The following is a 13,428-nucleotide window of genomic DNA, read 5'->3' on the forward strand; positions in this document are numbered from 1 at the left end:
AAAAAAAATGCACCTAAAAGGGAAATCTTGTACGTATGAGAATGGTTTGGGTGCTAGAACCCACATTGTCCCAAACCCAACTATCACTTGTTGTCTGCAGCCAGTTGTGGGCATGGCAGTTACTCCTAAAAAACAATTAACTTATAAACATGGCTTGTGTACATTTAGATCACAGTTAGCTCAGAAGCATCCTTAAAAATGATTTCTATTTATTTGTAGAAGTAAATCTCGTAACAGTTATGAGATTTGAAAGATTAGTTCAATGGGAAGTTATTTATTGCATCACTTTAATGTATTTAAAATTTCAGACTTTCAAAACTACCGATGCTACGCAGGAATACTCAATACACTATCGTGCTGTATCTCCTTGATAGTAATAAATGTTTCACACCTGCAAAGTATGATACTTTTTTCAGTTTTATAATGGGTGCACAAGATGAACTTCAGTTGTTTTGTTATTTGAAACTTAAGTGTTGGTATATGTCTCACTAAAGTGGAAATGACACTTATTCCATCATTTTACTATTGAATTATAGCTATCAGACATAAAAGAACAAAGCGAAGATAATTTCCTAAAAATGTTATATTAGTAAAACAAAGATCACAGAGCGAGTAAATTTGATTTACGAGCTGGAGATTGAGAATAAAATGAATATGGTTTCTACTTTTCCAGTTTATGCATTACTCTACTTTCAGACTACTATTCAGTTGTTCCATCTATGATGGGACCCCCACAGCTAACAATGCAACCGGCGCCCCCTAATGTGGTTGGTTGTACAACTACGAGAGAAAAGAAGATTATTCGATTGCAGGATCCAAATACAGGGCAGGATTTAACAGAAACAATTTTGAATAGTAAAAGAACTCAAAATACTCCAAGTGTAAGTGAATACTTTGAAAAGCCAAATATAGTTAGCTTAAATAATTTCTCTGTGTCTTCTGACTTTTGATTTGGATAATAATGAAGTTTGAACACTATTGTAGCCCTTTTTTTCTCTCTAATGTAAGATATTTAATTTTTATTAGAATGATTTTAAAGAAATTTTAAGTATGTTGGCATAGTAATTAAAAAGTTTGATAGTTTTTGTTAGTGACATGTAAATTGTTTGTTTGTTTGTGTGTTTTTTTTTTTTGCACAGCTAGCAAATCTTTTGTTTACAAAAGAACTTGCTAATTGCTATGATTGAATATTCTTTAGGGTATGAAAAATTTTGGACTTTTTAAAAACATCGAGATCATTCTTATGTTTTCACCTAAATCTGAGAATATATAAGGTGGTTAGGATCATTAGTTGTTAGGATATTGGTCACAACTTCAATCAGTTCTCATTCATATCGCTTCCTATCTTGTGTGGCACTGAGAGAAGCTCATTATGTTGGCCTGAACGTGAAGGCGGTTATAGAAGTAGCAATACACGTGTCCAGGTTTGCTCTAGCCCTCATGTACTTGTTGTGTGCTTGGCTATGTTCTCAGCTGTAGCATTTGACAATTAAGAGGTTTCCAATTGTGAAATGACATTAAACAATCAAATTTGCTACTGATGTTTTTAAAACATATTTTGAAGGAGTACAGAAAATAATTTTTGAACTGAAGGTATCGGAACCATAAATGCTGCAAAGAAACATTGTACGAGAAGGGATAGCATTTTAATGAATGTTTGAAACGTGCATAATTTTCTGTGTGTGTGTGTGTACTTGGAAAATGTATTTTTTACTAGAAAAATATCCATTCTGTATAACAATATTTTATATCAAGTATGTAAACAAACACAAACGCATACACACAATGTAGTATGTACAACTGTGACTGTGTGAATGAGTCTTCAGCTGTGTACAAATGAAGAATAACTATGAAACTGTTTTTAAAGTTTAGAATATAGTAGTTCCAAAAAGTCTTAAATGGCATTGATTTGACATTTAAAATGCAAATTTTGAATTTTTTTTACTTTAATAAAGAACAGTCAAGTCTAAACTTCTTTTAATTATTTTTAATGGAACTTATCTTGGATGAAAGAGAATTAAATCATACCCTGAACTATCACACCCAACTATAGACTTGAAAGCTGGTGTGTTAACTTATCAGATAAGACTGATAAGAGTAATAAAAACATATTACATTATATTTTAGTTTAGAAACAACCAAAAAGATAAAATTTAATGAAATACTGAACTTTCATTTAAACATGTAACATTTTTAATTGTTTTTGTCTTTAAAATTCACATTCAATTATACACAATTTTCCTGTTAAATACTGAAAAAAGGAACTATAAAATGGGGAGTTCCCTATGTGTGTGTAGTATAATGAACCTTCTGTTAGGTTTTAGTTTAGGTTTGTAATGTATTTATAGTATTAAAAGAATGGCTAATATCTAGTTGTATTTTAAAATAAATTCTAACCAAAGTCCCTTATCAGATTAAAAAAACATTTTGAGACTAATACTTCATGTATAATTAATTTATTTCAAGACTAATTCTTTCAAGTATTTTTAAAAATTATCTTTATGGATTGGGTTAAAGTGACAGTTATGTGTGCATATTTTATATATAAAAAAAAATATATATAAAGTTTTAATTTTTTTTATAAATGAAGTGCAGCTGCTTTTTATGGCTTTGAGAAAAAAAGAAATACTTCTTAAAATGTGAGGCCAACTGATACAGAGAGATGAGTTGTAGTGTATTCACGAGTAGCCTTGATAGAAATCAATAAAAACCCTATAACCCGAGGGCTTTCAAAAGGAGGACCTTTCGAAAGCGATTGGGTTATAGGATTTTTATTTATTGCTATCAAGATTTCTTGAACCTACGTGTTTTTCTAAGATCATGAACATAACTAGCCTTGATGTTGAAATTTGACAGTTGAAACTGTTAAGGTTTGGAAGTGATCGTAAGTTGTATGGAAATAAACCCACCAAGAATGATATTTACTAAAATCTTTAGGTTTGTAGCATAAATGGATGTTTTGTTTATGACCAGTGTTGTGTACAAAATGTTTTTTTAAGAAAAAGTGACTTCTTCTGTTTTATAGGATAGTCCAGAAAAAAGCATCATTGCACAATTTGCAACCCAGGTTGCTGCAGCAGCTACTTCTGTAACCCCTAGAAAAGAGCCAACACCTTCTCCAAACTCATTCCAAGTAGAATCTGTAACAAATATGGTAAATATTGGTGCACCCAAAGACATGTTGATGGTTGATAGTCAACCTATGAATTTAGTTACAAACCATGTTAGTGATTCAGACATTTCTCTTAGTACTCCATTAGAAGTTAATAAAAGTGTTTTTGTATCTAGTACAATTTCAAAGGATAGTAGTAACCATAGACCCTCAACTGAAGCATCTGTATCTTCTTTGGCTGAAATTCCAAATGAGAAAGCAGAACGGGCTGATCCTGCCAAATCTGAATCTATAGTTAATAAACATGATATTTGTTTGGAGAAAATTGTTACATCCGAATCTGATGATGATATAAATAAAGGTGTAGCATCCAGAAAAGCTGACATTCCCATTGATCCAGCTAATGGTCCACAAAAAGAAATGCATTCAGAAAGCTGTGCTTTTATTAGTGTTAATGGTGAAGAATTGTTTGAATCTACAATCAGTGAGACGGTTGTGCATTTAAAAACAAACGTGGAAACCCAAACGCCATTTAAAGACGATTCTAATGTTAAGGAGGGTTCACTAGTTGAAAGAAAACTTTTCTCAGAAGGTAAACAAAAGTTTACAGAAAGTGCAAAAATTATTCCTGGTGATAAAGTTCACATAGAAGTTAAACCAGAAGAAGAAAAGAAAAGGGATGTAGATTCCATTAAATCAAAGCTTCAACAATCTCAGGAAAATGGAGATATCTCATATTTACCAAATACCAATTTATATGGAGGAGAAAAAGGACCTGATGGTAAGCATTTTTATCCATTCAAATATCTAACAGATTGCCACACACACCCTCACCACACACACACACACACACACACACACACACACACACACACACACACACACACACACACACACACACACACACATGATTTTATGTACTTGTTCTTTTATATTTAAAAACTGAATTTCATACAGATGTATAAAAAATGTCAAAAATACAAATAGTCAAAGGAGTTTGAAATATAAATCCACTTTTTTTGTTAAAAATGTGAAATAAGTACTTTAATAAAATAAAGGCCTACTTCATATTTTCCATATAAGGCACTGTCTAGTGAATAATTTTGTAATAATATACTGAATTATAACATTCCATATTTTAAATAAATCCAAATCGTAGATATAGATATCAAATTAGGGTGCTATTACTTCTACAGTCATTATGGGATAAATTTATTTCCAAATTTGGCTGGTTGGGTTAACTTTTATACCCTGCAGAAAAGTGTTTCCACATTAGTTGGTGTGTTACAATTAAAGAATAGCAACTTTGAAACATTGGCTTTGAACACAAACTAACCAAAAATCATTTACAAGGAGTTTATCCTGTGTATATACAGGCTTGGTCAATTTGACCAATGTTGTAACTGTGAAACTCTAAATATTATAACTCAAACTGAGTTTATCATCACGAAATTTGGGAAACTTTTAATAAACATAAAAAAAACAACAGATTTTTTTAAATATAGTATATTTATTAACACTTGTCTGGGAATTTATCAAGTTAATATGAGTGAAAGGTGATTTTCATTTTTAAAACAATTTTTCATCTTGCAGTTTCATAATCTTTAGAACCTCCAAAATGAATTTTTTTCATTTTGTTGTAAAACTTGATATTTTCTCTTACTTACTGTATCTTAACACTAACTGTTGTAAAATTATCTGTGTAGAATGAAATGAAAAGTTATAAAATACGAAACAGAATCATTAGTACTTAATTTTTTTAAATAGAATGACTGCAGATTGTAACAATTACAATTATTTATCTTAACAGCTTCAGCTTCTAATCTTTTCACATCTGTTTTCTTATTTTATGGTTTTATTACTATACTTGGGACCCTCTTGCTACAGTAAACTGTTACTTTTGTTAAAAAATTTAGCATTCCTTCAGCACTGAGGTTGTTTGCACTTGGACATTGTTTTAGTATCCTTACTTTTTTATCATAGTGTTAGTTGCCTAAAAATAATTCATGACTTTCAAATATGCATTTTAGAACAGAAAAAAATGTATTGGGTACTAGAATGGAATGTTCCAAAACTACTATAATTTATCTGGTTTTCTACCCTGGCTATAAGTAGGTGAAAAAAAATCCATTACTGTTCAGAGCAGCACATATCAAATTATTCTTGTAAGCTACTGTCTTCTATTGCCCAAACTAATCAAATGAAAGATTTTTGTACATTACAATATGCTATTTCTATTGGTTATAAACATGTCCACCATTCAAATAGATGTGAGTGAATAATTTGTTTGAAATGACTGAAAAGATGAGGGCCTCCTTTTGTGGGTTTGATAAATTTATTGATATTTTGGCAGATTAATATAAGTGGTTCTGATTTAAAATTTTTGCTTGTCAGTATGGGTAGTTTGTATTTCTAATTTGATAGGCACTATAGAAGCTTCATCAGAACTTGCAGAATGAAGTGTCACTCACATCAGCTGAGTAGTCTAGAGAGGGAAACCAGTGTTTCCAGCATCTCTCTCACCACACAAGATCAGCAGTCTGTTGAGCATGCTGGCCATACATGCAGAGGCCAAAGTTAATAGTTCAAAAATATACATCCTACCTAGTTTCTTTTCACATTTAAGGTGGTTTTAAACTTTTCAAAATTTATCCTTGCAAAAAAGAAAAGAAAAATTCGTTATTTTTCTAATTTGCTTAAAACATTTTCATTCATACCTCTAAACTGAGTATTTGCAACAGAGTAAATAACGTTAGAATTTTTTTATCACAAGTTAGCAGTTTTGTTTCAATGAGTGTTTGTATGTATATGTGTGTGTCTGCCCATCGTAAAACCTAATTTTTGACCCCAAATTCTGTATTCGTTGAGTGTCAAAACAGTTGTTTTTCGATATACGAATTTTTCCTACACGCAAGATACTATATGAATTAACAATTACACTTCAAGAGATGTAATTTTAGAAGAACAAAGATGTTTCATTATATTACGGAAATCTGACGCTTATAAGAACATAAGTAAAATACTTTTAAACAAAAGTGTATGTAAATACGTCAATATAATGAATAGACTGCAGTGGAAATAACAGTACTATTTAAAAAATAACTTTTAGTATGTAAAAGGAATTGATGTTATATTTCATTTTTAGTTTTTGTGATACAGATGATTTGAAAGTGTCTATTTGATACAGAATGCACCGAAATGAAGTTACATACAAACAAATAAATGGTAGTTCTATGATGACTTTAAAACATGTCGTGAGAGGTACCATTTCCAGTCTGTTTAATTTTTGTAAATTGTCAGATAAAGCAAGTTTATTGATTGATTATGTCAAAGTATGATATTAACTATAATTTGAACATGCTCATTTTCTAAAAAGGTAGCGTGTATTGGAAATGTTAAAATTATTAAATGATAGTTATTTCCGTTGGTCTCGAGTGGTAAGAAGCGGTATTATTAGTATTTAAATTTTTGTCGTGAATTAATGGTTTAATAGAATTATAACTTCGTAAGTATTACAAATGTTTGGAAACTAATTCCCTCATCATTGCCTAATTGTACAATCTTGTCAGCTTGTTTTATCCTGTATCTGCTGGTTTCAGATTTGCTTGTGTTCTATCCTGTATCTGCTGGTTTCAGATTTGCTTGTGTTCTATCCTGTATCTGCTGGTTTCAGATTTGCTTGTGTTCTATCCTGTATCTGCTGGTTTCAGATTTACTTGTGTTCTATCCTGTATCTGCTGGTTTCAGATTTGCTTGTGTTCTATCCTGTATCTGCTGGTTTCAGATTTGCTTGTGTTGCAGTGGAGTATTTATCGTCGGTGTAATCAGAGCAAAGCAACGACGAGCGCCCAAAGTAATGCAAAAAAAACAAAACACACTTCTATGCCTTTAGCTGATAAGTACGGACGGGGCGGCCCCCCTAAGAAAATTGTACCTAGTAATTTGAAGTATTAAAAACGCATTTGATGTGTTCGCTATTTAGTTAACTAATTCTGGTTAATGTTCGTTATCTGTGGTTGATTGGTTTTATTGTATACCAAGTGTGAGGATTACAGATTATCCGATATGACATTGACAGAAATGTTTCTCAGTATACAGATTCAACCACAACAATCAATCGGTATTAGTCACTTTGTGTATTAAAAGTCCGTCAATTTGGCAACCTGTCGTAATATTCACGAATTACGATAATCTTGACTTCTAAGAAGGATGGAAATTGAAGTTTTAGTCAACAGACAATGTTTTGACCATTTTCCAGAAGATGAAAAACAGACTTGTATAAATATTTCTGTTTTAGTACCGTTTATTTTCTTTCTACTCGCAGCTAAAGAATCCAAAATAATCAGGAATTGACTTTTAGGGATTATACTGTCAGTTTTATTTTAACCTTACCTACTGGAAAAGTACAACGTGTAAAGACATTATCTATTGTTCCTTAAAAACCTACCAGATGGCATTTTATTGTAAGACTTGCTTAGCCAGTCGGGTGCTACAGACAGTAGGTGTAGGAGCAGTAAAGAGAAGAAAACGGGTTTATTAGACGTTTCGGAATAGCCCCATTTCAGCTTCTGAAGTGAGCAAATGAAGATTTCCACTAACAATCACCTCTTCAAATTAATTTAAAATTAGTAATAGAAAATCGCGATGTAAGTAGTGAAAAAAATTGATCAATCGTGAAGAATAACGGTAACAAAATAAAACTAGGACTAACCTTACGTTTATTCTTTTAAATAAAATAGATACAGCTTACCCCTCACAAACTTAATCTAGTCCACACCATTACAGTTGTTGTCATTGTAATTTTGTAATATAAACGTCTCGACTCCTATTGTCTGTCGTATCCCATGGTAATAACGAAAGTCCTCGTCGGCAATGGATAGTGTGATTGACATTGTAATACATTATCCTTTCATTCATAAATTTTTAGAATTCATTAATCGTCGGCGAATAGTGTAATGTTTGCTTTCACGCATGACACCACTTTTTCTTTCTTGATTTATCAAGCACGATCTCGTTATATTAAGTATGACTAAACCTCGATTCATTCATTATTTTAGAAGCATTTAAATGCATCGTTCTCTCAAACCCTGTAATGTTCTTATTCTCGTGCATATATCGGAATTTACTGATCAAACGATCACGTGATTTAGCCTTTAAGCATCCTATTGTACATAGAATCACTACCACGTATATTACTATCATTAGTACTTTCCCGATAACTCCATTAAAATGTTAATGTAATCACGAGAGGTTGGAAAGCATTCTCTATAGTCGGTTTTTAGTCGGGGGGGGGGTCTGCTTGGGTGAAATACAAAAGTTTGAAACACCAACTGAACACGATTTGTTATCATATTAAAAGGTTGTTATAGTTTGATTTGCTTATTGGCAGGTTGTGAAATAGTGTTATTCATATTTCGTCAGTTTGCTTCTGGTGATATTAGTGTACGAAATGGTTTTGGTAAACCGAACGTTAAATATTTGTTTATATTATAGGACAACAAGCATATTAAACCATAATTATTGTCAATCAGTGTTCTTTTGGAAGTATTTAAAATTGAACTGGTCTCTTCCAAATCTGCTACTGCCGCTGTCTAGACTTAGCAAGGTTCACTTAGAAACGGAGGATGGTTACGCGTGTTTTCACGTGAATTGGAATCGTGCGTAGAAAGCGAAGTAGGGTCCCAAAAAAATTAGTGTCTGACGCACCCGTCCCGTGTTGCTGCAGTATGAAACCGATGATCGACTAACTCGGGTTACTTAAAGTTGAAAAATGTTTCGGCGGCCATGATGCTGACCTTGCTCACTTTAACAGCAGTTTGACTTCTTATTAATGTTTTTAAATTAAGTTTCGCTGGGAAGAATAAAAGCTTTGGACGATACTTCCAGAAATGTCGAGTTGTAAGCCTAACTACAACAACTTTCGTTCCAACAGAGGTAAGAGTAGAAATATGCAGTTATAAAGAAAGAAACTAGACAAAAAAATTAATGGATACAATCTTAAGGTAAAAAAAAATCAAAAGTTTAAACATGCAAGTTTTATGAAGGCTTGTTAAAAATGATTTCTGTAAAGTTGGATGTAATAAAAACAATTTCGGTAATCTGAGCACTGATCGTAATAACGCACGTGATTCCTTATGATTTAAAGAGAAAGCTACCATTTAGCGGTTTGGGTGAGGTCGTTTGTCAATAACCAGTAAGTGAACTTCCGAAATTCCAGTCACTTCATGCTATGAAATCGTGATGAACATGGGGTTTTATTTAATTCATAAACATGGCAGTATTTTGAGTTGTGTATTTACAAACTTTTGGAATAGGGAAACTAGTTTTAGAGGAGGACTTTTAAGTATCAATCTTAAATATTACCTACTAATTCCCTTATTGTATGGTGACTAGTAGTCCGTTTAATACTTTGTTTCAAACCCAATTGAAAAAAGAGAGGGAGATATGGAACATTTTTTTATACTTTCAGTTCCTTATGGATTTTTAAAGGTCGATCTTTTTTTGTGTGGAGTGTGTTCTTGCATGCAGTTTGAGATAGGATGACTTGTGTGCAGTTTGCTCAGTCTGTTAATTTTGCCCATATATGTATTTGAAACAGATTACTATTGGTTAGGGTTGTGGAGCACAGAAGCTATTATTTGTTAAGTATTGAAACAGTAATGTTAAATTAATCTTATGAGCCTCCATTCCAAAAATGTAGTGTTTTAAATGGATTATTTTTGTTGTTGTTTTGAACTTTGCTCACCAAATAGAAAGGTCATACCAAAGACTCTAGAAAAGAAACTAGAAAAAATGTTAAGATTTGGTTTTAGCCACTAAAAGTTTTATTCAATTTGCGTGGATAAAATCCTTGTAGAAATTATAAATTTTCTGTATCATATTTGGAAATAATCAGAGACTACTGTGTTATTATTTTCTATTGTTTTCCAAGATAGTTCAAAACACAAATCAACATATATAATAATAACAAGTTTTGAAAATGTCACTCTCATGATCAGGAACATTTTTTTCAAGTATTGATTAACAAATTTATGGGATATTTTTGTCCAAATGAACCTAATTGAGTAAATAGATTAAAGGAGAAAGCATGTACGTTTGTATCCTCATATAATAATTGTCTGGAATGAATCTTCATGCTGTTTCTTCAGAAGAAGGGGGTAGAATATGTGGAGTTGTGCATTCATCTGTGGAACCTGTGGTTTCAAGAGCATTTGGTTTGACAGGTTCTTCAGTTCAGTTTTTATATCTACTTTCATCAGCCTCCTCCCCTTTAAATCTTTAAATTTCTTATCCTCTTCTATATAATTTTCTGTTGTATCATTAAGTCTTGAATCTATCAAAGGGGTACTTATGGTTTTATTCACATTTTTTTGTGATGCCTAAGAAGACGGGAGATTAGAAACCGGAATTATATCTTTCCCATCTCATTCATTATCTCAAAATTCCTTTCAAAAATGCATGTTTACACATTCAGATTCACAAGTCTTCTTATCCACTTTGTTTTGTATACTGTGGAGTAATTTATCAGTTCAAGGTCCTTCCTTGTTTGGCTTTGGGTCCTTGCATCTTCACTTGTATTCAAAGCTTTTGCTTGCCTTCTACATACAATAAATATAAATTTTCTTCATTACATGGATGTTTTGATTCTACTTGCTTAGTTGTAACCTCAGTTATTGACTTGCACTTGATGGATCATCCAGTTTATTTTGCAACTGGGATGAATTGTTTGAGTTCATGTTTCAGCTTGTTTCTAACCATTATCACATAGTCTTTTTCAAAGCAATCTTCACCCAACATTTTTGGTTTTACAATCCCTAGAATCTTGGTGTACCCACTTCTCTCTGTTCCTCTGCCAAAGACTTTTTCCGTTTTGGGGACAATGAGTCATGATCACTAGAAATACCTTAAATGCAATCTTGCCTTTCAGTCAAGCCTGTTCTCAGACCATTTGTCTCAGAGAGTCACTATGTATGAGTGCCCTCAATTACCTTTTGATGGGCTCAATTGCAAGTTTACAACTGTGGGTTCCCTTTTTATTTCACTGGATCTGCGTCTGTTTATCACCAATGCTTCTTCCCAAGGCTGGGGTGCTGTGTTGAGGGGAACATCATCATCGTGTTATATTCAGAAATCAGTCTTTTGGAACTTTGGGCAGTTCAGCGTGAATACCAGGATGTCCTAACATTGTTATAATGCTTTTTTTGTTTTGGTACGCTCAGGCAATTTGACTGTGGTGGTGTATATCAACGAGCAGGATGAGACTTGTTTCTACAGCATTTGTTTTACTGTAGTCTTTTTCCTTTGATTACATTCACTTTGTATCATTTTCTGAACTTGCCTAGTGTTAGGAACATTCTAGCAGATTCTCTTTCCTGAGTACATTGGTTTCTACTAACCGAGTAGACTCGTCACTGTTTGGTTTTTCTGCTGATTGTGGCTTTTAATCTATCGTCCTATGATTGATGTATTCTTAGTAGTAGTAAATCGTCTTCTGGAGCTTTAGTCCTGTTCCAAATCTGTCTTCTCTAGCAGTGGATGTCTTGAGTCAGTCATGGTGTAGTTATTTTCTCTGTCTACCTCTCTTCATTTTTGCCCTAGGTTGTTGCCAGATCATTGTTAGTTTCTCATTATTACCATGTTGGTCTACTCAACCATGGTTTAAACTTCTTTCATCTACCTCTGAAGGATCCTCTTCCGTTACCTCATTGGAAACATTTCAGCCATAATGACAATTGTCATCTACATTTTCATGGCTAGATGAAATGCAGTTCTTTGTTAGAGATACCAGCTTTTCCTCCTGAGTAGCCTGTATGTTGTCATATTTTTTGTAGATGCTCCTTCTTGTCAGTTTACCAGTGTTGTTGGTCTATCATTTGTATTTGGTTTCTGCAGAATTTGTTTTCTTGTCTTTTACTGACTTTGCCACAGCTTGTCTCCTCCGTTTTTCATATATTTTATTTCATGATTGAGGGTTGTCTGCTTCTGTTGTAGGCTACAAAGTTGCTTTCTTCATTGCCATGAAAGTCGTATGCCTCTCGTACTCACTTTTTCAGGATCTTTTAAAAGCTTTTTCTTACATACCCATGAGTACCAAGACTTGAAGTTGTCTTCTGTGGGACTTAAGTCTTGTCTTAGATCATCTAGCAGCTTCTTTTTTTTAGAATCTTGGCAACTTGTTCCCTGAAAATTTATTTTTTGTTGTTGTTTGCTTTGGGTGGTGACAAACATTTTTGCCATTGATGTTTCTAATGCTCTTCTCCAGGAGGGCTATGTACTTAGATCTCAATAGGCCTTCCTACCTAAGACTTTGGTGGCAAGAGAGTCATAGCTGTTTTTCTTCTGTTGAGTTAACTACACTATTTGACCCTGATTCTCATTCCAAGGAATATTTTGTATGTCTTCTCAGGGCTGTTCATTGCAAGTGATTTGACAGCTTTTATTTATCCCTGATTCATCTTGATCCATCCATATTAAGAAATTGACTTCTGCAGTTGATCCATCATGTTTGTCATGATGTTCCTGAACATCTTCATGGTTTTTGGGTTACACCTTATATTCATAATTTGTGCTATATCTTTGGCTTCCTGGACATCTTGCAGAGTGACTTGTGGACAAATTCAAATACTTTTGCAATTTTATTTTCATCATATTGCCATCTTGTCAGTTTCCGCGTTCTATTTGCTACCTATGGTTATAGTTTCCGTGTTCTATTTGCTACCTATGGTTATAGTTTCCGTGTTCTATTTGCTACCTATGGTTATAGTTTCCGTTGTTCTATTTGCTACCTATGGTTATTCTCCAGACTTGAAGGAACATGTAACAGATTTTTTTTCTCGGTTCTGCCCAACATCTGTTTGCTGTTTTCAGGAGGTGTAGTTTTGTGCATGTTTGATTTTGTGTACATGAACATAGAAAAAAAAACATTACATGTATTCTATCTTTCTGTATGAAGTCTGTATTCATAAGAATCTGTCCAGACAGGACTCGCTTTTTTAATTGTTCTATTTGTCTTCCCCTACTGTGTTGGGGCTTCATGGGAGATCCTGCCCTTTGGAATTGCACTGAGGGTACTATCTGGTAGCTGATGCCTCAGTGAGTATTTTTCCCACCTCGATGTACTCAGCCTTATGCAACTTTGGAGAAATCACTAGGGATCTCCACACCAATGATGATGGGGATCATCTGTGTTTTTAATTTATTATTTTCATTGCAGTGTCCTTGCATTGTTGAGTCCAACCTTGAGGACTACTTGGGGTCTTCCTTCCGACTAATTTGGTCATTTTCAGTATGTATCAAAAGGGACTATTGGTACATAC

General features: G+C 33.2%; 1 protein-coding gene across 2 annotated transcripts in view; it reads left to right on the top strand.

Annotated features, from left to right (window-relative positions):
* LOC106464302 (eukaryotic translation initiation factor 4 gamma 3-like) overlaps positions 1–13,428 on the top strand; it is a 92,861-nt gene that overhangs the window by 32,769 nt on the left and 46,664 nt on the right. For both annotated transcript variants that reach the window (XR_002611715.1, XM_013924429.2), the window contains exons 7-8: positions 697–881; positions 3,026–3,893. Coding sequence is in view for 1 of the 2 variants with exons in the window: in XM_013924429.2 (XP_013779883.1) it covers positions 697–881; positions 3,026–3,893 (1,053 nt within the window). In the remaining variant the exon portion in view is untranslated. The remainder of the gene's footprint in view (positions 1–696; positions 882–3,025; positions 3,894–13,428) is intronic.

This window comes from Limulus polyphemus, unplaced genomic scaffold (assembly GCF_000517525.1).
Source record: "Limulus polyphemus unplaced genomic scaffold, Limulus_polyphemus-2.1.2 Scaffold1615, whole genome shotgun sequence".
In the NCBI taxonomy this organism is placed as follows: domain Eukaryota; kingdom Metazoa; phylum Arthropoda; class Merostomata; order Xiphosura; family Limulidae; genus Limulus; species Limulus polyphemus.